This window comes from Carassius carassius, chromosome 12 (assembly GCF_963082965.1).
Source record: "Carassius carassius chromosome 12, fCarCar2.1, whole genome shotgun sequence".
NCBI classification, from domain to species: Eukaryota; Metazoa; Chordata; class Actinopteri; order Cypriniformes; family Cyprinidae; genus Carassius; species Carassius carassius.
The window spans coordinates 5875546-5903364 of NC_081766.1; the positions used below are offsets into that span (position 1 = coordinate 5875546).

General features: G+C 38.5%; 1 protein-coding gene across 1 annotated transcript in view; it reads right to left on the reverse strand.

Moving 5' to 3' along the window:
* Positions 1 to 27819, reverse strand: part of LOC132154572 (glypican-5-like) — a 121919-nt gene that overhangs the window by 61926 nt on the left and 32174 nt on the right. The window contains exons 4-5 of the mRNA XM_059563181.1: positions 19893 to 20038; positions 17097 to 17219 (exon numbers count right to left, since the gene is read on the reverse strand). Coding sequence (XP_059419164.1) covers positions 17097 to 17219; positions 19893 to 20038 — 269 coding nt within the window. The remainder of the gene's footprint in view (positions 1 to 17096; positions 17220 to 19892; positions 20039 to 27819) is intronic.

Consider the following 27819-nt stretch of genomic DNA (forward strand, 5'->3'; position numbering starts at 1 on the left):
AACTTTATAACGTGTTTTCACACTATTCTGACTTCTGAGCACATACAAACAACAAAAGTTTAAAACACACTTATGTAAGAGCTTGTCTCCACATCTGAATTAGCTACAATTTTATCTGATAGAATCCTGAAAAAACACAAACCAGAAACAATCCAATACTATAATCATATTCACGGTGCTCCAACTATACAGCCCAAGCACAGATGTGATACTGTTAATTCATTAAATCAATCACTCTAAATACAAAAGAATAGAAGTCTTTGTAATGCTTACATTAGTTGCTTTCAACGGTTGCTCTCTACCTCTTCCCCAGTGGGCTTTCCATTAACGTCATGCAGATCAATAACAAACTACCTCTGCATGCAGTTGATTTGAATGCAAATGTTTCTGTGCAATGAAAACTAGCTTTAGTACAGAGTTTAAATTCCTCGTCAACAAAAACAAATTAAATATCTGACATTTTCAAGTGCATTTGCACCTCAACATATTCATTGATTTTAAATTTATTTGCAGAAGCAGAAATGATGACAGAGACTGAATGCCTTTTTGTCTTATTGTGTCCTTTTAGCAAAAACAGGCCAGATGTGCACAGCTTGTGCCAGCATCAAAGTGATGCCAGTGGGTTCAGGTTGGCACTGGCCGATGCCAGATGCTGAGTGGCCAAAATGTTATGACTGAGGGCAAATTTGGCAGAGTGCCGCTGAATTAAACACATGGACATATGCATGCCTGCTAACATTTCTCAAGTTCACAACCGTCTGTCTTGGGCAACAACGAACAGGTCAGATGCGTGTGCCAGACAAAACCAAACATATTTAATTAAAATAGAATACACACAATGCACATACGTTTCAAAGAATTATTAGTTAAACACCTGCCAGAACAGCACAGGTGCTGTTTTTTCAGGCAACAAAGACTTCTACACGCAAAAACTACCCCCCAAAAATGCTTCTCAGTTATCTGTTATAGTGTAAAGGTGCTATCCTGCCATCTAGTGGCAAATAAGTTAAGAGAAAACTTCATGAGTATAAAGGCATCAAGATAGACTGACAGGTGTGTGAATGTAAACACAAGATGATGCAGAAGATAGGGATATGAGAAGAGAAAGCCATTATATATGTAAACATTATTTAAAACTATTTTATACATGATCAAGATTTTTTTTTTTTTTTTTTTTTACAAAAAATACATTAATATTTTTATTCAGTGAATATGCAATAAAAGACAATAAATGCATTTGTAATTCAAAAAAAAAAACTTTTATATTTCAAATTAATCCTGCTATATAGAATTTTCTATTCATCAAAGAATCCTGAAAAAATATTAAGCAGCACAAATGTTTTCAACATTAAACATATTTAGAAATATCTCTTAAGCATCAAATCAGCACAATAATATGATTTTTGAAGGATCATGTGACACTGAAGACTGTAGTAATAATTCTGACATTTCAGCTTTGCATCAGAGGAATAAATTATATTCTATATAATCTATTAAACTAGAGAAGAGTTATTTAAAGTATAATATTTATCAATATTCCACTTTGTGGTTGTGTATTTATCCTGTAGATGGCAGTATGGGCTCTTCTTTCAGATTTGGGGACACTAAATTCCAAAAAGCAGACTACATATTGCAGTAGTTCTGTACAAGAACTGAAATAAATAGAAGATATTCACAGATAAACTTGATCCTTTGGATACAAGTGTCATCTATCTGTATGAACACAGCTTCTTTTCCCATTATTTTAATTCTGAAACCAGCTCAAAACACACAAACTCAATCTCAGACACACCTTGTCTGTCTCACAATTAAGAAGTACATATTCGACACCCACATTTCAAGAGACAAACTTTAACACACAAACAGATGGCAAGTCTATTATGTAAAGAGCCCATAATTTGAGAACAATTAAACTAGAATTTTGTGACTTGTAGGAGACAATTCTGGCATAACCCCATTATGGTGGTGACTTTATGTTGCGTTAAAAATAAAACTGTGAAAAACACAGGAGATACAGAGTACAGGATAAACATGCGGGCAACAAAAATAATAAAAAAAAATGTATTTGAATGCAAAGGAACTAAACTGAACTAGAAATCATGAATTGGTTTGAACCACGCATATTTACATTTGCATTACTAAATGTGTTTATTAGTTATACAATTTATTAGTTTTACAATATACATGTCTTAGTTATAAAATTATATCTATTCGTTTTTAACGCATTCCCTGTAATCATGTCAAAACATAGTTTCTAACAAAAAAAGGCTAAGAACATTCAAGAATACTAATATCAGCAACGAGACTTTAAGAATCTGGTCTGCTGAGAATCATTCAGTAACTCTTGAACTTGTTCAGATGAAGTGATGCGTGTGGTGTGTTATGGTAATAGTGGGAAAAGCAGTTCGCAGAATTCATTTAATTGATTTCAGGTCTGGAAAAATCCCCTCCAAGACATGTGCTTCACTGCATGTATTGTGGGTAATGGGTACATACATGTTTATTCATTTCTTTTTCAATTTGTTAAATTTACAAGGTAGAAATGAAAGAATTGAGGAAGCTACAAATGTACCCATAGGCCTTTCCTATGATGCAAAACCATGGTATATACACACATATGCATACATTCAAACCTTGAGAACCTTCTCTTTGATCCAAACAGAGAGAATGTGGTTCCAAGATGACAAGGCCACACAGCATTCAGCTATTTCTGCTCACGTGAGAGACTGAACGTAAACTCTGAGAATAACAGGACATGCATGAAGAACGCCACATGGAGCTCACACAGACAGCTGGCTGCACTTACAGGCAGGTGCACACCCAAATATCTCCTGCTCCAGTTATACCTTAGGCCAAGGGTCAGACTGGGGAGCCAAAAAAAAGTATAAAAATAATGAAATTAATAGAAAATAATAAAGTGTAAATAATAATAATACAAATAAATAACATAAATACAAAGTAAAAAAAAATATATATATATATATATATATATATATATATATATATATATATTTTTTTTTTTTTTTTTATCTATCTGGAAAAGACAAATAGTGTGTGTGTGTGTGTGTGTGTGTGTGTGTGTGTGTCGGGATGAACACACTGGTGTTTCAGTCATGCAAAGCAGGGTGGAGGTGGAGGTCAAGGACACCACTGGGATGGGCCTTTCAGTTACTCTGCGAAAACAAATATGAGCTTTTGTTCCATAGTTTCTCTTCTACTCCCCATCACACCCTGTTTCTCTATTTTACCCTCACCTCCCAGCTAAAAGACCTGCTGTGTTTAAGACGCTGGAGGCCAGCATAGGATGCTAGGATGCTCACAAGACTTCTTAACTACTTTCATCAGTATGGCTACTTTTCAACAACTTCAGTAAATAAATTAGCTGTGAGGAAGAAAAGAAATAAGAAATGAGAGAGAAAGGAAAACGAAGAAAGTCTTGCTGAAATTACCATTTTAGACTACCACTGAACAAAAAGCTTCCCACCAGGCTCTAAATTTTGCTTTATTAGCTATAAGGATAAAGGAAGAAAAGGAAAATGGGTGGAAAAAAGATAGTCATGTTGAAATGCCTGTTGAAACTTAAAGGGACTGTAAGTAGGAATTACTCCCATCTAGTGGTGAAATTGTATTTTGCATTCAAACTAATTTTGCTCTCCAGCGCCTTGCTTTTTTAAATGCGCGTTGCATCTACGGTAGGCGATATGTACCAAAAAGTTTTGACAGGATGTCTTCTAATAGCACTTCGTTTTGGCGACGATGTTTTCTTCTCCTGTGGCGCGGCATATGTATGGTCCATAATAAGAATGCAATCCAGACTTTTAAACTTGCCGGTGCAGTTTCAAGCGCCTCTCACTGCTCTGCACCTGCGTTTCTGGCTCTGACTGAAAACGCGTTGTGGAAACGCGTTGGCTTAGTACTTTTTGTCCCTCTCTGCTATTATAGTTTTGCAAGATGGCGGAACTACATGGAAGCCTCTGTCGACCTACCCGTCCCATGTATATAAAGATAATAAATTCTTCATTTACGAGGATTAGTTTAAACATTGGCATAGGTATTTGTACACCATTGAGGGCATATTTATGAATAAAAATATTGATTTTAGATAATAAAATACCTAAAAAGTTACTTATTGTCCCTTTAAGCTGGAAACCCACCAGACTTCTTAATTTAACCAGGAAGATCCAGTACCTTGTGATCAACATGTTTTCCCCACCATCCTCTTATTCTTTCTTTCCCATCTCCTCAAAGCTAATGACGCGATCAGAGGCAGGAACAGGAAGCATGTTTAAGGTCAACACTCTGGAGGAGGGCTGTGAGTTTCTCCCAGAGACATTCCCCTCTCAGGGCTGCACCTCTGGCTCTCAGATCTGCCCACAGGGAGAGTGTCAGAAAACTGATCCCTTTCATCTCCTCTAGGGCACCCTTCTGATCCCCGTTGCTCGTATTTATTTGATTTCCAAGCTGCTGTTTGATGACTCCAGTTTGCTGTTCATCTCGCTACTTTCTCACCGCCTCGTCACTCCTTTGATTCATAGCTACACTCTTCTGTGCACAAAGGCGAGAGTTCTCCTTTAGCTAGACAAGTGGACTAGATGATGTAATGCAGTTTAATTTATTTGTCCGTTGTCTTGAAAAATTAATGGGAGAAATTGTAATGTTCAACATGGTGGCTATGGGAAACAAAGCCCTGTCTTTCAGTTAAACAAGTCAAATGGATGTTCAGTTGACATTTTAAAAGGTCTAACCTCAAAATGTCCTTCAGCATCAGAACCACTTCAAGTGGGGGGGGCAGCACTGTGTGGGAGACCCCTAATAATATGGAGAGCCTGAAAACCAGACAAAACCAGTCTGCACAGTCGACTCTCCATAGTTGTGTTGTCTCCGTGTTGTTTGCTGGCTTTTCCTCTTATGTTGGAATATTCCCATACGTAAATTCTGACCAATCGAAAAGCAGTTTAGGAAATACGTCATGGCCAATGAGTGATGTGGATGTTGTCATGTGACTGCATTTTGGTTCGTTTCAACTGGTTCGGACCAAAACAATCAGTGTGGTGTGAAAAGGAACCAAAAAAGCTGGAAAACGCAACAATGTATGTTTGTTTGCCCTTGGTTCGGACCAGATGAACCGAAATAGAGATGTGAAAGCACACTTAGAATAATTTCTAATTTCTGCACCGAACCCTCAACTGCTCCCCGGGCGCCGCAGCATAAATGGCTGCCCACTGCTACGAGTGTGTGTTCACAGTGTGTGTGTGTTCACTGCTGTGTGTGTGTGTGCACTTTGGATGGCTTAAAAGCAGAGCACGAATTCTGAGTATGGGTCACCATACCTGGCCGTATGTCACATAACTTCACTTCACTTTCACTTAACAAATTCTGTAAAATACTGTTAATCTAAATTCTTTTGTTTAGCTAGGTTACATTCAGCAGATTTCTCTCTCTCTCTCTCTCTCTCTCTCTCTCTCTCTCTCTCTCTCTCTCTCTCTCTAAAATCCAACTAAACTGAGAAACTCCCAAATGAACTCAGCGTCTGTTCTACAGCCCCAACGCTGATGAGTCTTTAATGTCTATCCCATCGCTTCTAGGAACTTCTGATTTTCAACACCACTTGTAGATCAGATTGAAGGCCCTGAGGTGATGTTATCGGATCTGATTCAGCCATGCGTCTCTGGAATGAAATGTGGAATAGAATCACCTGTGTCCCTCCCCAGATTGATTCAGATTATTAAATTCAGGGTCTTATATAAGGGGAGGATTGTTTTTGTCCTTTCGCCAGAACGTGCAAGTCTCATGGGTTCTAGAGCACAGAGCATAACAAAGATGTGAGAACAATGTTGTCAATTAGAACAAAGCAGATATAAAGGCCAGAAAAAAAGCAACAAGCAGACAGGAAACTACAAATACTCTCGTAAAGCCTAATCAACCAAGAAGATAACCAATTAAAGCAAATTTCACACCCTTCCTTTATAATACAGTTAGGGTTAGTGATGTAATGGAAAGCAATGTTTCCCTCTCTTTCTTGTCATAATGTGACTGTAGTGACCACAGAAGACAATAACCTACTCAAACTAGCTTGTGTGTGTGTATGTTCTGGTCCACAGTGTGTATGTGGGTCATGGGAATGGGTTGGGTGTCCTCTATCCCAGTGTGCTGCAGCTGGCTCGACTTATATTATTTAATATGACCACTTATCACACACACACACATAGTTAGTTATCCAAGTGAGGACATAACTTGAGGACTATGAAAACAGACTTCAATTGCTTTTAAATAAAGCTAATTATAAATACTAACCCAAACCCAAAATACACCATGTAGTATTTAAAAAATAATAATAATAATAAATTCAAATTTAAATCTGAAAACATGGAAATTCTCCAACATATATTGTGTTTATTGGGATTAAAAAAATGTCAAAAGTAAATAAATGGCATATTGAGCCTCACCATTTCTAGCACCACACACGGAAACATAATGACACAGAAAACTGTAGCTGTAATATGATTTTGTCACTTTCATCACAAAAAAAAAAATCCTGGCTATCAAACTGCTTCTTTCTCCACTGATAGCTAATAATAAAAATAATAATAATAATTAAACACTTGAAAGGTGTAATTTATAATTATTATTATTTTTCAAATGCAAGTACTTGAAAGCAGGTGCCTGTCAGTCATTTAAAAAAATAATTAATTAAATTAAATTAAATTAAAATAAAATAAAGAAATTCTGCATCATTATTGATGACTGCATATGATTACTGAGATTAATTAATGCAAATAAATAAATAAATAAATAAATCTGCTAACATCTAATCAAACATGTTTTAAATCTAAAGAAAGGACTCCAATTATTAAGCATCACCATTTCTAGCACTTCCATCAACCGCCCCACACAAACAAAATCAGAATTATCAACACCAGTCTTCACCAAAGACAACTTTAAATGTGTCTCAGTGGTGTGATCTGTGGATGAGGGCCACACACAGAGGAAGAGACAGAACAAGGAACTGAGATACTGAGTAAGAGGAAGGAAAGAAGCAGAGAGAGAGAAAGAGAAAGCAAGCAGATCAGGCTGACTGAATGGTTTCCAGATGTGTGAATGGTAAACAACTGGTTTATCATGCAGGCATAAAAATCTGTGGTATTTAGAATCTCTAACCAAACATCCCAGACTCCTCCAGAACCACTACCAGAGAGCGGACACACATAGACAGTTCCATATGCACACAAACACATGCTCGCTTTGTCTCCGTTTCTTATTTGATATCTATTGAGTATTTCCAGAAACCTAGCACGAAAGAGATGAAAACAATAAAGAAATCAAATCTCCATTCCATCTGACATGTTTTGAAGTCATCTGAGCATGTACATTAACCTTCACGTGTATAGATTTGACTGATGAAGCGAATGTGACATAATCACAAAGAAAGAAACATCCCTGTCTGTGCAATATTTATTCTCTCTGTATGGGTTTTGCTCCATGTATTTAGAGGGCACATTCCCAGGCTGGGCGTTGGGATTCTCTCCTCCACTGTTTCCCACATAGAGCTCACAGGAGGCCCTTTGTTCTGGCTCCAGGCGGCAGGGGATCCAGATTTAGCTCAGCAGCCCCTGAGAGACCTCCCTGTATTCTTCTGCAGGACAATGCCATCCACACCTCACCTTCAGAGGTGGTCACTGCATTGCTATCCCTCCAGTCTTGGAATCTTGTCTATTTATTAATGTCTACTACCTACTCCTCTCTGGCTACCGGTGTTTCACACTGACAGCAGTTTGTTTCAAAAGTTTCAGTGATTTGACATAACATGAGTGAATTATTTCAGCTGATTTCTTGTAAATGAGCAATGACAAAATGCAGCGACCATGACCACTAAAAATAAAGCAATGAGATAGAAACCACTGTAGCTGTGATATTTTCACCTGCCTGCAAAATTTACATTACATTTACATTTATTCATTTAGCAGACGCTTTTATCCAAAGCGACTTACAGATGAGGACAGTGGAAGCAATCAAAAACAACAAAAAAGAGCAATGATATATAAGTGCTATAACAAGTCTCAGTTAGGTTAACACAGTACACCTAGCATGGGATTTTAAATAATATAATATAAAGAAAACAGATAGAATAAAAAAAGAATAGAGCAAGCTAGTGTTAGAGGTCTTTACACATACAGACAGACACATACAATTCCATAATTAATGAAAAGAAAATAGAATATAAAAAGATTAGAAAGGTAGTTAGATTTTTTTTAAAGAATAGAATTAGAATAGTGAGTGTTAAAGTTAGAGGGTCAAATAAAGAGGGAAGAGATGTGTTTTAAGCCAAAATGCATCCTTTCCCATTGACAGCTGGTAAAAAAAGCTAAATATGTTTTTTTTTGTGTGTTTATATATATTGTCACGGGGTGAAGAATCGCTCGACAAGGTTTCGTGAATATAGTGCCCCAGAGGGTGGATTTATTTAAGGTGCAAAGTGCCTGGTGAAGTGAGGTGAGCCGCTTCCTGATGGCTGGTGCTTCCCGTGCGTTCCTGTGCTCTTTGGTGCAAATCCAAAACGAAAGTGGGTGTCCAGACGTGCTCCAAGGTGAGTGAGCTGTCGGTCACTCACTGATTTCTGAGGAGAAACGAGAGAAGGATTAGACCAGCGTTTCATTCGGCTCGAGACCGACTTGTGAGTGCAGCGTGTGCTGCTTAAAAGTGCGCAGGCTAATGGGGAGCAGCTGTGACCGATCAGCCGGCGATGAGGACGTGTAGGTGTTCTGCGTTGAATTCCAGGGCGACGCTGATTCCTCCGAGAACGTTGGTCACACAACCCCCCCCCCCCCCCAAGCGTCGTTCTGGTCCTGTGAACATATGCAGAGAGTAGGGGTGAAGTTAGGGGAGGGTGGGGAATGACCAATGACAGACCTGCGTAAGCTATCCAGATTCGGGAGAGGCCATCAGCGTTTGCGTTGGCGGCCCCGGCTCGATGGCGAACGTCAAAGTGGAAGTCCTGGAGCGCTAGGAACCAGCGAGTCACCCTGGCATTGGTGACCTTGGCGCGGGCCATCCACTGTAGAGGCGCGTGGTCGGTTACCAGGGTGAACTTGCGGCCTAGGAGGTAGTATCGGAGTTCCAGGACTGCCCACTTGATGGCAAGGGCTTCCCTCTCCACGGCGGCGTACTTCCTCTCAGCCGAGGACAGCTTCCTGCTGATGTAGATGATCGGATGCTCTTCACCTTCCTGAATTTGGGAGAGGACCGCTCCCAGTCCTATGTCGGAGGCATCCGTCTGCAGCAGGAAGGGGCAGCTAAAGTCCAGGGCGCGGAGCACAGGCGAGGACATGAGTGCCGCTTTGACCTGGGCGAAGGTCTGTCAGAGGGGCGGCTAAAGAGGAGAAGTTGGGGATAAAACAGCGGTAATAACCCGCCAACCCCAAGAAGGCACGTACCTGGGTTTTTGTCCGGGGCCTCGGGGAGGAGTGAACGGCCTCTACCTTCTTCTCCTGAGAAGGTAGATGTCCATCATCCTTTGGAACGTCGCGGGTGCCCCGTGCAATCCGAAGGGAAGGGTCCGGTACTGCCAGTGTCCACTGGGGGATGAGAAGGCCGTCTTCCGTTTCGCAGCTTCCGAGAGTGGCACCTGCCAGTAACCCTTAGTGAGGTCCAGGGTGCTGATATAGCGGGCCCTTCCCAGGCGGTCCAATAGCTCGTCGACCAGAGGCATGGGGTACCCGACACAGTACAACAGGCCGTTCTCAACAACAAAATGTGGGAGAGGGTGGGGCCGTGGGAGGACGTCCTTCCCATCGACCACTTTCACCTGAGTCCAACAGTGCTTGAGTCGGTCGTCCTCCCGCTGTTCCTTGGCGAAAGAGCCCCCCTGAGGGTGACCGCACTGCCTGAGTCCAGCAGGGCCCGGAATCGTCTCCCATCCACCTTCACCTCTGCTTCGGGGGCTCCCGCTGGTACACGCTGGTGGACGATGCAGCCTGCCAGCCAGGCTCGCGGGGGTGATGGTGGGTCAGCGCTAGGCATGGGCTCATCTCGCGGTGGGGGAACCGTCGGCCTGCTGACCGGTCGCGGGGTGCCTTCGAGCGGGCGTCGCTCCTGGACCACCCTCCGGGGGAATGGCGGCAGCCAGTCCCCTGCCCTGCTGTGATGGACAGCATCCGCCAGCTTGATCGCCTCCACAAGTTCCACGACATTGCTCGGGTTCCTCATCCCGACGGCCTGATGGTGGGCGCGAGGTAGCGCGCAGAGGAGGCGATCGACCACCACTCGTTCCGCTACGAGTTCGGCTGCCTGGGCACGGGCTGGCACCCGGGGCTTGTACTCCCATTCGTGAAACTGCTGGGCGGCGCAGACAGGGGAGAGGCCGAGCCTCGCCAGGATCACTCTCTTGACTTCGGCATAGTTGTCGACAACCGTCAAAGGGAGCGAGAAGTAAGCCCTTTGTGCTTCGCCGGTGAGGAAGGGTACCAGCGCACGTGCCCATTCTTCCTCGGGCCATTCCTCATGGTGGGCGGTGTTCTCGAAGACCTGTAGGAAGGCCTCCACATCGTCATCGGCTGTCATCTTTGGTAACAGACGGGTGGCTTGTGCCCGCGGTTCAGGTAGTGGAATGCGCCCAATACAGTATGAAGGAGCATCCAATGCAAGTCATAGAGAACTTGGATGACTTAAGGTAAACTGCTGAAAAGCTAAAACTAGCTTAAAGTCGTTTTATATGGTTTCTAGCTGGTTGCTAGCTAAACAAGTCTCCACATTCATTCCAAATAATGTTACAAATATCTTGTATTGTTTCTGGTCTGCATCTTGCTGACAGCCTGTTCTGTTGGAAGCATAGAGTTTTAGGCCAAATTTCAAAAAGTGCTTAATTGAGAAAGAAGAAAAATGTCAGACAGAAACAGGGATGAAGAAAAGACAACTCTCTTTTGGACTGCAGTAAAGAGTGTGTGTTTTTACTGAAGATCACAGTCCTTACATGCTACTCCAAGTCAAAATGAAATCTACATCATCCCTGTTTGTTTTAATGCATGTCTTATGGGAATGATTCACCAGTGCGTGATTGTCCAAAAAACAACAACAAAACAAAAAAAGTGTGTAATATTGCATCAATATCCAATTCAGAAAAAAAATATAATTTGAAAATCATTACTTGAAAAAATGTCACATTATGGAAAGCACAAGCTTAAAAAATGCAGCATGTTCTATTAAGCTTTTTACCAAGAGTACACAAATCATTCAGTACCATAGTATACTATACATCAAAGTAACATTTTAGTATTACCATCTAACACTATGGTAGCACCAGTACTTTTAATAAAGGCATCAATATGGAAGCGAGCCATATATAAATTATTTATATCTGTCTCTCTTTTGCGCTGCATTGTTGATGGCCAAGATTTGGATGGTTGCTATAGAGATTGATGGGAAGCAGGGCAACCACATTTGGGTATGGGGGGTGAGGGAGAGAAAGAGAGAGAATATTGTCATAATTGCATTTTCTGCTGATGGTGCTTAAGAAGTGAAGCCAGCAGGGAAATGAAAGCCAGATCGCCGTTTGCAGTGTAACTTCTCTGAGAATGAGAGAGTGATAGATTTAATTTCATTGGGCCACAAGCACCACAAAACAGCCTTGGTGCTCTACAACAACCCCAAATCACTCTGAGACAAAAACTTGGAGAATTTGAAGAGAGAGAGAACACCAGAGAGAAAGAAAGGGGGAAACAAAAAAACTTGGCAACTTCAGCGTCTCCTGGCTGTTAATGCTACAGCAATCCTCTGTGTTACCTTACATCTGTTAAGCCGTTTGTCACTGGTCGTTAGAGTGAGTTATCTTTTGAGGAATGACATTAGAGCCAGACATCCATTCTCAAAGTAAAACCTTCTCTCTGAGGGGCAACAAATTTTTTATAAATCAATTAGGAGTCAGTTGGTGTGACCCAAAGGTAATTTCTCGTTAATGGAGGATCTCTGTGGGTGTGTTTGGCTTTTCCATCTGTAATTTCTTGAGTGTTTATTTGCAATGATGTTTCTTTGTTCTTGAGAGCCCAGAGGCACATACCAGACCCAAGCCAGATGGGAGCTGGCAAACCTTTTGACTGTATAACTTCAGGTTTGTATTGGGTTTACCCAGCTGAAAAAGCACATCTACAGCTTGGTCAATCTGAAAAGTGCCCAAAATCCTTCTGAAGTGCTTCTGAAGTGGCCCAGACTGTTCAGTTTAATGCTTTTCAGGGGTGGTACACATGCATTTACACTTAAATTACAACTGTATACTTGGATACTAAGCACTGAGGTAGGTCAGAGCAGACATAATTTAGTCTGGTTTTATGTGGGATGGCGTATTTATGCTAAATTTTAAGCAGTCACAGAGTGACCTTAAATCAGCTATGTAAAGATGCTTTAAAACCAACCAGCAGACCAGCATGACCAGGCTAATGGAGACCAGCTAAGACCTACAAACAAACTTAGGCTGTTTTTTTTTTTCTAAGCAGGGTCAAGAAAAACATAATTAGTTTTAGAAGTAACTGTTGTGTTGTGAACTAGCACATACACAGTCCATCTCACACTTTAGCATCAGCCCGTTAGCATCAGCGGCGTGGTTGCAGCTAACTGCGCTTACATTGCTAATACTCTATTCACACACATTACCACTGCTGTACTCACTGTTACTTGCTTTAATGGCGGATGAATGTCTCCACTCTGTGCAGCTCGAGCTCGAGGCCGTGGGAAAGCAGATTCGCGACCTGGAGGTGAGGCAGGCCCAGCTGAGAGAGCGGAGAGCCGCGCTGGAATCATCCCGGGCTGACGCTCACAAGTCCAGGGTAAGTATACAGCGATCTGCTAACAGTCCCACCACGTCTACTCCGTGTGTTTCTCTGCACAGGCCCGGTGCACCCAGGACGCGATCTTCCCAGATGTCCTTCACTGCGACGCCGGGACACCACGGACCCTGGGTGCATCCACAGCGGAGGACGCGAGCCGGGTCCCGGGCGACGACTTCTCCCCCTCCTGCCTTCGACATCTCCATCCGGAACCGCTTAGCTCCCCTCCGCGAGACAGGACGCGACGCTGTGATCATCGGAGACTCCATCGTCCGACACCTAAGTGCTACGTTAGCCGAAGGTAAAGTGCACAATCATTGTTTGCCTGGTGCTCGTGTTCTCGATGTTTCTGCGCAGATACCCGCGATCCTGAAGGCCGACGAGAGCCCCAGAGCGGTCGTGCTTCACGCCGGGGTTAACGACACCACGCTGCGGCAGACGGAGACGCTGAAGAGGGACTTCAGCAGCCTGATCGAGACGGTTCGCAGCACGACGCCCGCGGCGACGATCGTCGTGTCAGGACCACTGCCCACGTATCGACGAGGACTCGAAAGGTTCAATAGACTTTTTGCTTTAAATGAATGGTTGTTGTCATGGTGTAAAGAACAGAAACTGCTATTTGTTAATAACTGGAATCTTTTCTGGGAGCGTCCTAAGCTGTTTTGCGCTGATGGATTACACCCCAGCAGAATCGGAGCGGAGCTGCTTTCTGACAACATCTCCAGGACACTTCGCTCCATGTGACTAGTAAGACAATTCTCTAATAAATATTATGATGAGTTTTGTTCCACCCGCTTAAATGATAAAAGTACTTGCGCTGTAAAAACTATTAAGACTGTGTCTGTTCCCCGAATAGTGAGGTCAAAATGTAGGATCTAGAAAAAATCTTATCGTAATTAAACCAGAAACATGTAAAGTAAATGAACAAAAACTATTTTTAAAGTTTGGGCTCATAAATATTAGATCACTCACACCCAAAGCAGTTATTGTAAATGAAATGATCACAGAAAATAGTTTTGATGTACTCTGCTTGACTGAAACCTGGCTAAAACCAAATGATTATTTTGGTCTAAATGAGTCTACTCCACCAAACTACTGTTATAAGCATGAGCCCCGTCAGACTGGTCGTGGCGGAGGTGTTGCAACAATATATAGTGATATTCTCAATGTTACCCAGAAAACAGGATACAGGTTTAACTCTTTTGAAATACTTCTGCTAAATGTAACACCGTCAGACATGCAAAAGAAGTCTAATGTATCTCTTGCTCTGGCTACTGTGTATAGACCACCAGGGCTGTATACAGAATTCCTAAAAGAATTTGCAGATTTCCTCTCAGACCTTCTAGTTACAGTTGATAAGGCGCTAATCATGGGAGATTTTAATATTCACGTTGATAATGCAAATGATACATTAGGACTTGCGTTTACTGACCTAATAAACTCCTTTGGAGTCAAGCAAAATGTCACCGGGCCCACTCATCGTTTTAATCAAACACTAGATCTAATTATATCGCATGGAATCGATCTTACTGCTATAGATATTGTACCTGATATTAACTATATGTCTCAGCGTTACCGTCTGGGCAGAACTATTGTTCCAGCCACCAAAGAAAGATTCGCAAATAACCTGCCTGATCTATCTCAACTGCTATTTGTACCCAAAAATACACATGACGAAATTACTGACAACATGGGCACTATTTTCTCTAATACATTAGAAGCTGTTGCCCCCATCAAATTGAAAAAGGTTAGAGAAAAACGTACTGTGCCATGGTATAACAGTAATACTCACTCTCTCAAGAAAGTAACTCGTAGTCTTGAACGCAAATGGAGAAAAACTAACTTGGAAGTTTTTAAAATTGCATGGAAAAACAGTATGTCCAGCTATAGACAGGCTCTAAAAACTGCTAGGGCAGAGCATATCCACAAACTCATTGAAAATAACCAAAACAATCCAAGGTTTTTATTTAGCACAGTGGCTAAATTAACAAATTACCACACGCCACCTGATTCAAATATTCCACCAACGTTAAATAGTAATGACTTTATGAATTTCTTCACTGATAAAATAGATAACATTAGAAATACAATAGCGAATGTAGATTCTACAACGTCTAACACTTCAGTTTCATCCATCGCACCCAAAGATAAACTGCAGTGCTTTACAAATATAGGACAGGAAGAGCTAAATAAACTTATCACTGTATCTAAACCAACAACATGTTTATTAGATCCTGTACCCACTAAATTACTAAAAGAGCTGTTACCTGTAGCCGAAGAACCGCTTCTCAATATCATTAACTCGTCGTTATCTTTAGGTCACGTCCTAAAACCATTCAAGCTGGCGGTTATCAAGCCTCTTATTAAGAAACCAAAACTAGATCCTAGTGTACTGGCAAATTATAGGCCTATTTCAAATCTTCCATTTATGTCTAAAATTTTAGAAAAAGTTGTGTCTGCTCAACTGAGCACCTTCCTGCATAAAAATGATCTGTATGAAGAATTTCAGTCAGGTTTTAGGCCCCACCATAGCACAGAAACTGCACTTGTTAAAATTACAAATGACCTGCTTCTTGCGTCAGATCAAGGCTGCATCTCATTTCTAGTCTTACTTGATCTTAGTGCCGCGTTCGACACCATAGATCATGACATACTTATAGATCGATTACAAAACTATACAGGTATTCAAGGGCAGGCTCTAAGATGGTTTAGATCCTACCTGTCCGATCGCTACCATTTTGTTTACTTAAATGGGGTGTCATCTCATTTATCATCAGTAAAATATGGAGTGCCACAAGGATCCGTCCTAGGTCCCCTTCTATTTTCAATATACATGTTGCCCCTTGGTAATATTATTAGAAAATACGGAATTAGCTTCCACTGTTATGCTGATGATACTCAGCTATATATCTCAACGAGACCAGATGAAACTTCCCAATTATCTAAGCTAACAGAGTGTGTTAAAAATGTAAAAGATTGGATGACAAATAATTTTCTCCAATTAAATTCGGATAAGACAGAGATATGAATTATCGGACCAAAAAACACCACACAGAATCTTGTAGATTACAATCTGCAACTAGACGGATGTACTGTTACTTCCTCTACAGTCAGAAATCTGGGTGTTATATTGGACAGCAATTTGTCTTTTGAAAATCATATTTCCAATGCTACAAAAACTGCATTCTTCCATCTTAGAAACATTGCCAAGCTATGAAACATGTTATCTGTTTCTGATGCAGAAAAGCTAGTTCATGCTTTCATGACCTCTAGACTGGACTATTGTAATGCACTTCTAGGTGGTTGTCCTGCTTCGTCAATAAACAAGCTACAGGTAGTCCAAAATGCAGCAGCTAGAGTCCTTACCAGGTCAAGAAAATATGATCATATTACCCCAATTTTACAGTCTCTGCACTGGCTACCTATTAAGTTCCGTATCAGTTACAAATTATCATTACTTACCTATAAGGCCCTAAATGGTTTAGCTCCTGCGTACCTAACTAGCCTTCTACCACGCTACAACCCATCACGCACCCTAAGGTCACAAAACGCTGGACTTTTGGTAGTTCCTAGGATAGCAAAGTCCACTAAAGGAGGTAGAGCTTTTTTACATTTGGCTCCCAAACTCTGGAATAGCCTTCCTGATAATGTTCGGGGTTCAGACACACTCTCTCTGTTTAAATCTAGATTAAAAACGCATCTCTTTCGCCAAGCATTCGAAAAATGTATCTCTTAAATTGTGAGTGTAGTTGCATCTGCATTTTTATTCTTTAGCTTGGGTTAAACTAATTTTACTTTGTTGGATCAGCAGCTATGCTAATGATGTCTCTATTTTGTTTCTATGTTTTGCCACGGGATACTAGGATTTACACAAGCTCCAGTCTGGATCCAGAACACCTGAGAAGAGATGATGCTGACCCTCAGAGGACCCCAGATGATCCTAACCTTGAATCAACAAACAGAACTAACAATTATTGCTACATGTGTGACTGTATCATATAATTACTATTAATTAATAATATTGATAGTTCATCATCTAGCTGACTACGTCTTGTATTATTATTATTATTTTTATTTTTCTAAAATCCTGTCAAACGTGCACAAACTACTAGCTACTACTAAATATTGTAGAAACATAATTTTCTGTAAAGTTGCTTTGTAACGATTTGTATTGTAAAAAGCGCTATACAAATAAACTTGAATTGAATTGAATTGAACTTTGTCCTAACCTCAAAACCAGTTTCTAGTGAAAAGTGATTGATCGGTCCACACTGAATTGCTCACCTTTTGACCACATCATCTCCACTCCAACACGTGAGCTCGTCGATGCCCATCTCTCCTTCGCACAGTGTCTCCGGAAGTATGGAGAAGAAAGACTTATACCGGGAGCTATACTCTGTAAACTCCCTACAACACAAATCAATAAAGAAACAGACATGCAGATAAAAAGCAACGAGACATAAAATATTTTAAATATTTTGAAAGATAAATTCAGAACCCCATTGTTAACAACAGCTTTAGGAACGTATTTTGAGGCTATTTGAAGCTATTAAAAAACAAAATAGATCTTAATTAAAAAATGTAATAAAACTGTGTGTGTGTGTGTGTGTGTGTGTGTGTGTGTGTGTGTGTGTGTGTGTGTGTGTGTGTGTGTGTGTGTGTGTGTGTGTGCGTTAATTAAAAAAGTGTGTGCATATTGTCTCTCTATCAGATGGATTTGGTGGAGAGATGGAGATGAAAAATTGTCTGTCCAAACAAGAATATTTCAGGGATGAACATTACAGAGACAACTGCAAGGAGGTGGGTAATTACGGGTCACATTCTTAGTAAGGAACCAATCAGGCAACCAGATATTACAATTACTATTACTGTTTTTTGTAATTGTGAAATTACAATTACGGTTTTCACACTTTGGTTTGTTTGCTTGATCTGAACCCAAGTTCGATTCGATCCCTCACCCATTAGACCAAATTAAAAAAAAAAAAAAAAAAACATTCAGTTTAAATTAGAGTCAAAAGTCAAATGTCAAAATCGAACAAATTATGTGTTAACATTAGTGGCTCACATGCAAAAATCTGGCCAGACTGTATTAATACCAAATGTGATCAGATGGGATACCACATTAACCATAATCATACTTGGGTATAACTTTTCAGCTTCCACAGCAACCAAATAAACCAAACTCTAATGACAGAAGGGCTCGATCAGCACCAAAAACACTAATGTGAGAACACCCTATCTGGTAAGGTAGTAAGTGGAAAAAAAAAGCAGAGATATTCTATATTACCCAAGGAAAGCACAAACACAGATTCAAATTTTAAGTAAGATAATCAGAAATAAATGCAATTTTTCAAGTAAATATATTCATGCTTACCGCGCAACCTTTTTCAGAGTTCTACCTCTATCGCTCTTGGGGGTTTTCAGAGGGAGTGAACTATAACGGTCAAACCCCCCAGTACAACACAATGGAACAGTCCAAAGGAGGATGAGGCAAGCAGTTTGGAGGGAAGGACAGAGAGATGGAAGAAACCAAAGGGCAACAAAACAGGGGGAGGGGATAAATGAGAGAGGGAGAGAAAAATCATGACCATGAAGAAATAAATAAATCTGGTTCATGCACATGCAAACTAGACTTGGAAGATGGGTTACATCACACTAGCAATGAAACTATAGTGTTTAGTGTTGCTTTAATGCTTCAAAAAAAATATTTATGTCTTTAGTTAAAATTTATCCATGAAATTAACTATGAACTAAGATTTTTCACTTCCAGAACCCTGCTATTGAGCTCCATTATTCATGTCAATGGAGATTCAACATGGATGTAACATGTACAGTATAACATTGTGTTCTGAGCTCTGATCTTAATAATGATAGATCACTCTAGCTATTCTTTGAAAATAATTGTACATTTTTAATTTACACATTTCCTTGCTTGCTTGTCAGAGCATTTCCAAGGCTGTTATTGCAGAGAGATGTTGTCATCCATACGGTGATGAGTGTTTGCTGACGTCTGCTTCACCGACTTCTGCACACCCGGAAAAAAACCTCTAATCCATTTATCTCTCTGTGTTCCTGAAGACAACAGTCTCAACGCCATTTACAGCGCTGTCTTTGCCAGCCTACCACTTAGTGATGGCTATCTGCAGCGTTTGTGTGAGGACCTTCAAGATCTAGGTCTGAAGACACTTAGTTAAATGTCCAATAGCATACTTTTAAATCAGGGTCTTTAGACACACTTGCCAAATGGGTAAATGTGTCTGTTTTACCAAAGTGTGTGTACCTGCATGTATATTTACACACTTTATGACATATTTCTTATTTCAGACAGCAAGGAATCACGGGCCTAGCAAAGGAGTTCTTAACACAGATGCAAAATATATCTGTAGTCGTAGCCATATTGTTCAGTATTAGTGCTTTTATTATTGGAATAGGTCTGATTAAAAAGATTTTAGATAATAGAGGTTAGTTTTTATGTACGTCACAATGCTTTCTATGCCAGATTACAAAAGTGTATTATATAGTAAAATAAATGGAATACTTTTTTCTTAAATGTTTTGAATCATTTCAAAAAATAAAAAAATACAGAATATGGGATGTTGGCAAATAGTTTGACCCTGATATGTCAACAATTAATAGCAGGGTTAAAAATAAACACAAAGGAATACATAAATTAAAATAATTAATGCATAAAATAAAATATATTCTAAAAAATTATACATTTAATATACATTTAAATTATTAATAATTTATATAATAATATAATATTTAGTATAATACATTATATGCAATATATATATATATATATATATATTAAAATAAAAAATATTTTTTAAATATGTAATTAAGTTTTAGATTAACTATAGCCTGTCAACTACAGGAAAATTTATAATATTGGTTGTCATATCAATTATCGAGTTTGGCCAATTAATTTAAATACTGGTGCATCCCTAATTTATCGTTTAAAGGCAGATTTTCAGGTTACAAAAAACTCAACCTCAAGACTTTTAAGTATCAAAGACCTATAAAAATTCATTTTTCAATAAATTAGTCTTGGTGACAGAACAGAGGATCAAGTCTAACCTGTTAAGGTGACCCAACATGCCGATCTTATTGGCTCCTGGAACGTCCTGTGAGCTGTTGGAAGGTGGCGGTGTGACTGAAGTAGGAGGAAACGTTCTGACTGTGGTTGAAGACACATTTGAAGAGTGACCACATACCTTATCCACCTGAAAGACAGAGAGACAGATGAGAGAGGGTTATGCCATGTCCCTTCAGGAAGGCAGAGTGGATTATGTAAGTGTGTTTGTCTGTGTGATAAATGAAACTCTAATGGAAAAGTAGAGACAATAACAGATCACATTAAAGCCATTGATGAATGAATTGATTAAGACCTTAGACAGACGGACAGGGTTTTGCCTTTATTTTTGGGATCAAATGTCCTCAATCATAGTAAAACCTGAAATCAGTTTACCCTGAAGCAGCCAACGCTCTCCAAAAGGAAAGCAGCAATAACAACAAAAGTCAATGGAAAGTCCCTACCATGATGGAAAAACTAAAGTGTGTCTGTGTATAAACCAGTTTATTTCATTGCTGTAACACAGGATCTCAATTTGCATTTGCTTTTATACCTACACCTCTGTCTCTTCCTCGTTCACACACACATTTTTAATCAATGCCGTTTCATCCCACTAAAAGCTCCGGCAGACGTCACCAGTCCATTAGTCAAAGCGGACCTGACTACAGTGATCCAAATGATTACCCTCAGTTTCTGCCCTCTCCTATCAGTCACCTTGAGTAATGACAATTTTATTCTGCATTAATAAATCCTTATCTCCTGCTTCATTTGTCATTGCTCTGGGAGCTCAGACGTGAATTTGGGGGTCAGGAAAAAGACAGTCTTCGCTCCGACACTCGCTTTACAACCTGAATGAATAACATGATGCAACGCTGCAGGATAAATGCACTGAAGGAAACACTGTGAGATTGGAAAAAAAATTATAAAACCAATGGGGTGGTATCCATTCAAAATTTATTAATATGTCCACTTTAAATACTAATTACCTTTAAGGTACAAACATGCACCATTTAGGGCTAAATAGTGTTCAAAAGATGTCAATTTTAGCTTTTGTACCTTAGTGTATCATCCCAGAGACAGCTTTGTACCATTTTTCTGAGAGTAGAAACTATTTTTACTCAGAAATTGCTGGTAATTATCAAAAACAATTACAAAGAAATGACAAATGATGTGACATTTTAACAAGACAACTTAAAATGCTTTACAGTTTTATGGAGAATGTTTGTTAGCAGGCCAATATTTCACTACACTTGAGAAGACTACATTTATGATAAATTCCTCAAAAATATAAAACTGCTAAAATGACTTGACTTGAAAAAAACTGCAAAACTTAGTTGGAACACTTGTAGAAAACTTCATATATTGACTAAATGTCATAAATAATTAAATATAAGTCCTAGGTAAAATGTAAAAATACCTGTGAGCAAGAGAGTATTAGGCTTGAGATGAGCCTTTACTACTGAATGAAAAAAAAAAAATTAGACTACAAAAAAATAAAAAATAAAAGATTCAGACGCAACAATGACACTTAACTTCATCTGCTTCACAAACTTTACCATTTTTCTTCCTTTTATTAAATAAAAACTAAAAATGTCATCTTTAGTGACTTTAAATCAATCTGTTTACAACAAGTAAGTAAAATTATACAAGTTTTATTTCAAAATCCACAAATAGCACAATTGAGTACAAGAGAACAACAATGTGAGTAAACGGTTATACTGAGAACAGCAGAGCTAGAGAGAACTGCTGTGGATGGCGCTGTATTAGCGTGACTCACAATTCTCTTCTTTCCCCTGCTCTGTGTGCAGGGAAATAAATTTAAATATCATCCACAATCTGAGTGTGTGTGAGTGCTGTGGAAGAATGGGGCAAACCGGGCCAGATTAACCAAAGGTCATATATATATATATATATATATATATATATATATATATATATATATATATATATATATATATATATATATATATATATATATATATATATATATATCAGATTCAACCATAAAGAAACTTTTAATATCCTAACACAGTGGTTCCCAACCTTTTTCAACTCGCGGCCCACACAACCAAACACATATGTTTGCGCGGCCCACTGCAAAAAAATTAACTTACCCCGCTATTGTTGGGTTAATAACTTAGTACTCAGAAACTAGATTGTTAACTGTATTTATTGAATGAACTAGGGTTGTGCGATATGGACAAAAAAAAAAATTAACTATCGCGATCCCTTTGATAAATTTTGTGATTTCGATTTTAATCACAATTTTGACACACACAGATATGTTTTACAGTCATAAATGCATTCAGGATGAATTTGAAACATATTTCCAAAAGAAAACCAATTAGAGCTTTATCAAAAAGTTGTAACGTCTCTAGAACAGACATAAGTCAAAATAATCACAATAGTAACGGTGTAACAAAGACTTATGGCAAATATATATATAAATAAATAAATCCCGAGTCCAGGGACTTTTTTTCTTTTTTTGCCACGCATTGTTCATAGAGCTCATTAATTGTAGCGGTGCCTCAGGTGTTGAAATAGATTTGTTATACTTTATACACGTTCACACGTATACTCCGTCTGCAGTGCGTATACAGTATGTGTGAGCAGTGCAGAAGCTGCAACGAGAGCACATTAATGTAACGCGAAAGCACATTAAAATAATGCGCGAGAGCGAATCTCTCTGTTCGCACGCAGATTTCCTTTGCTTTGTTACAAAACCAGAGGCGCATGCTCAGATACACGCTGCTCTCACTCGTAGAGAGTGCAAGCACTTAAAACGTGTCTCCTCTCACTTAAACTGAGTCCTGTGCACTCACAACTCTATATATGCTCATGTGCTAGATATTATTTTCGCACGTTTTTATTTCTAGCCTTTTACCGCGTGCAGTGTGAATGCTCTGATCCGTTAACATGGGCTCGGAAATAAAGGCATTGCATTATAAATATACTGTATTTCAATGAAAAGTATAATAATAATAACTCAGATAAATCATATATTGTCATAGTCGTGTGTTTATTAGTCAAGTTAAATCAATAAAAGCATTTAAATCTTCTGTTTATCCAGCTACCGCTATAGACATTTTCTGGGTTTCTTCTGTGAGGCGTATTTGGAGTTTCAGCGTGAGAGCGCCCTCTGGCCTTTGGATGGAGATTTACTGCTGATCACAGAACCGTGCTTCACTGAAAGATACGCATGACAATCACAGTTTCTGTCGAATCACAATTTCGATTCCATTTCGATTTATCGTGCAGCACTGATAGATAGATAGATAGATAGATAGATAGATAGATAGATAGATAGATAGATAGATAGATAGATAGATAGATAGATAGATAGATAGATGCATTGAAGACACTCATTTTGAAAAGAGGAAATGGCAAAATTATTTTTTAAATGCCGGCACTGTTTGAATAACCTCACAGTGCGTGGTGCTGAATTAAACAGTGTTCAGAATAAGGCCATGGCTGTGCCAGCATGGGAAGAGAAGCCAGCATCACTGTTTAGTTAGCAGTTGTTTTTCATGTAGGTCTGGCTTGAGTTTGTGCCTGAACTGTCTCTGGCTGCTTTGTTTGGCTTCATTGTTGCCACGTTGATTCTCACACATACACAATCAGCTGATTGATGATCTGTAAGTGTGTGTGTGCGTCTGAGATCTGTTTGTGAACTTTGCATCTCTGCATGCATTCTACTCTCGTAACAGAGCAAACAGTTTCAGACCCACGGTGCTACTGACTTGATTACATGTGCTGTACATCAACAGCACAATTCTGAGAAATTGATTAAAAAATTGCTAAAATACTTCCCCCATCAGGTTTAAAGAACAAAGACAACTATAAGAAGGCATTTCTTAAGTTGATTTCTTTACTAATCCCGTTTATCAGCTACTTCCCTTCTACTTAAATAAAGAAAGACAGAACAGTTTGCCAAGCTTATGTTTTAATATCATTAAGTGCGTCAAATCAACAATGAAATCTGAAACTGGTATCAACATTTTTGCCTATTCCGCTCAAATCACACCCCAAAGGCTGTTCTATAATCTGGATGAATAGAATAGAATATGTTTTTGTCATGATTTGTTATTAAAACAAAAAGTTGCAATTAATGCTTTATTTTAAAAAAAAAGATCATGGATCATCTGGATTTTATTTTATATTAATTTCAGTCTGTCTCAGATGATTAACTACTAACCCACAAAACCCTCAGGAAAAAGAGAGAGACAGAAATCAGCAGCGGGGTTTAAATTGTGGCACATCCAATGTTTCATCTTTTCCATTTAAGATGCCGAATGGAAGTTGTAAATTGAATTTACAACCACAAAACGAACAAATAACAAACACATTGTACGTCACAATGGATATTTCTAAGCTTTGCATTGCTGAATTTGTTTCCTATATGCTATTTGTCTCTTCAGCCTGTCACAGCCAAGTTTGTGGTCTGGACACACGCTCCACAAAAACTCAGAAAGCTTCCCAGATTTAAAGCATTCTCTCTGTCATCGTTCTCTTAAAAAGCTTCTCTTTACTAACACACAGCTGCTGAGGATCTGACCCCAGACTGGCTGACTCAGTGGCTGTAATGCTCACTTTCCTCGCCTCTCTCCTCTCCTTTCCTCTCCTCATCTTGTCCCTCTTCTCTACTATCCTCTCAGATCTCATTTTCTCTCATCCATATTTCACTCTAGTGTTGTCACGGTACCAAAATTTCAGTATTCGGTAAAGATACCAGTGAAAATCCACAGTTCTCGGTACAAATTTCGGTACCAAAGCAAAACACAAAAATATGCTAATTAAAAAAAACAAAAAACTTTTTAGCACTAAAAATAAAACCAATGCCATTCTTTATACTTATTTACAATTGTGTTTAAAGTTTGTCTACAAGTTATATAATTATGAAAAACAGTAAACAAGTTTCACCCAAATTTAATTTGTCTTTTAATTTATGAAATTTAAACACATTTTATTTTTGGTAAATAAAGGGGATTTGCTATTAAAATTAAAACATGGAAGAAATATTGTGATTTATTTCTTTAAAAAATTAAGTTTTATAAATTTTTTCAACAGTAGTATCAGTATCACATACATTTTACTAAATAATAGTAATATTTCTAGCACAATGCCTTTATGTAAAAATTAACTTTTAGGCCTAATGAATGCATATTTGTCATTTTAACTGAACTTGAGACTGGTGGTGATGCTTAAGATATTTTTGGTCATTGAGGGTTTCTGTAAAAAAATTGTAATAGATCATATTAATTATTATTAAAAGATAATACTACTACTAATTCTACTATCATACTAATGTATATACAATGCACTATGAATTGATGAGCTGCTGGGTTCATGAATATTAATCACGTTGTCTGCGTTCGGTCAAAATGATTTGCTGAAATCAAAACAGGGACGGTAAGAGATCAGTGCCAGCCAATGAAATTGCCATTTGCGCATTAGCTCCGCCCACTACTGGAGAAACCGGCATAGACATGTATAGAAAGGCTAGATAGCTTACCGGCGCTGAGAGCCAATGGGACCCGACGACGTCACACGGCGGCCATCTTAGGACAGGACCGCTCGTCCAGTTATAACATTAAAGTCTATTGTGCATGTAGTGCTGAAATAACTATATTTTGCTCAATTTTCAACCGATTTTCAAACGGCTTGGTGTGTCATAAACATCAGGGATGCGGCTATTTAACTGCATACTTGTGAAAAATTATAGCCACGGAGTTTATTAAGAAAATAGTATATTAAGTAGACTAGAAAGGTAAAGTACTAGGTATACCCATACACACACACAGTAATGATGTCAATATTTATAAGGTACATGAAACATGAAAGTGCAATTTAGTTTATTACTAATATTTACATTATTAAATACATGTGTAAATTTATGTATAATATAAATCTGTCTCAAGTTGCCATTCTGTAAAATAAAGAGAAAAGAGATGGGTCTTTGTTTTTTGTTTTTTTACTTAGGTCCAAAGGCACACAATTAGAAAAAACTTACAAAAAAAATAAACAAGATATACAAAAAAAAAAAAAAACATTAAGACACAATTGGACACAAAACTCTTTCCATCAATACAATATAATCAATACAGCTCCCTCCCTCTCCCCCTCTCATTTTAATCTAGCCATCTAGCCTTTCTATACATGTCTATGGAAACCGGTATGTCTTCTGCTTGTTCGAAAATGAATATGAATAATTCTAAATGAACTCCATTATTTTGACCGGAGAAGACAACAAAGAATAGTTTACATATAGCGTGTTGATTCAGCGTGGGAAGACTCTCGCTCTCTCTCTCTTTGCATGTGTGAGAAACAGCGCTATCAGTAAAGCGACGGTGAGTCGTGCGCCTTCACAAAGAGTTTACAGAGCATCAAATACAGGTGCGCTGTGCGTCCATTGAGATGAAATGAAAAGTTCAGATCGCTTGATGGAGAGAGAACTCTGAAGCTCAGATGCTGAATTTAATGCAAGCGTCATGCGCTTCAGTCTATGTAGTAAACAAAACCGCACGTCTCTGCCATTCATTAATTCACACAGAGACGCGCGGAACACGGATTCATATTTCAAACAACTTTTACGGCTTAACATTTACAGATACTGGTCCATATGGAGATTTGATCTGATTAATTCTAACTTAAATGCTAACTGACACATTCCATGACTGTCCATATTAAAATGTAAGTTTCATTTTCATGACTGGATTTTGAGATTCCGTCCTCGTTTTCTGCTTCGCGGAAATCATAGCGCTGAACCGGGTTTGAACGGGTCCTCGGTACTACCGGTACTTAAAGAAACCTGGTACCGTCATATTTACATTTTTTAGTACCGACTTGGTACCGAAGTACCGGGTCTTTTGACAACACTATTTCACTCTAAACCATAAATATTCTGTTTACGAGCATATTTTCTGTTTCTCCGCACTTTGTCATAATCATTCACACATCATTTGCAATCTGGTTTCCCAGCACAAATGGATGTCATCAGCCTCCCCAAAACATCAATGTAAACAACATTTTGAAAGATGATGCACTGGGAAACCAAATCAGATATAACTGTTTAGGAACCAAAAAGGTGCAGTAACATAAAAAAGCAATAAAGAAAATCTTCCAAGTCCTCTAAAGGTCAGGCTTCTGTTACAAAATCTCCATTCAGTTTCTTTAGAATCTGGGTCACTATCGACGTCCCTGATGCACTGGAGTGTTATGATACAGTACTGATTAAATTTGAATCAGCCCATAATAGTGTCGCTGGGAGGTACAAACTTAACTATATTTAAAACAGAGTAGCTTTTCTAGTAACACTCTATAATTTTCTTGATGTGACAAACAAAAAAAATTAAAATATAATAATAATAATAATAATAAAAATACAAATAAATAAAAATGAAGAAAATAAAATACATAAATTATGAAGATACATATACATATACACACACATATACATATATATATATATATATATATATATATATATATATATATATATATATATAATAAAATATAATAAAAATAGTGGAAAACAAAAAAGAAAGAAAATACAAATAAAGCAATATATATATATATGTGTGTGTGTGTGTGTGTATATAGATGTATCTTCATAATTTATTTTAATTTTTTTATTTAATTTATCTATAATTCTATTTTATATATATAAGTATAAGTAAAATATAATATAAGTAAAATATATTGAATTAAGTTAAAGTAGAAAGTAGAAAAAAATGTATTATATGATAATAAAATATAATGTAATTAGTGCTGTTAAACGATTGATCGCGATTAACCGCATCCAAAATAAACGTTTTTGTTTACATAATGTATGTGTGCCGTGTATATTTATTATGTATATATAAATACACACACATGTATATATATTCCAGAAAAAATAGGCTATTTCTATATATTAAATATATTTATTTAAAA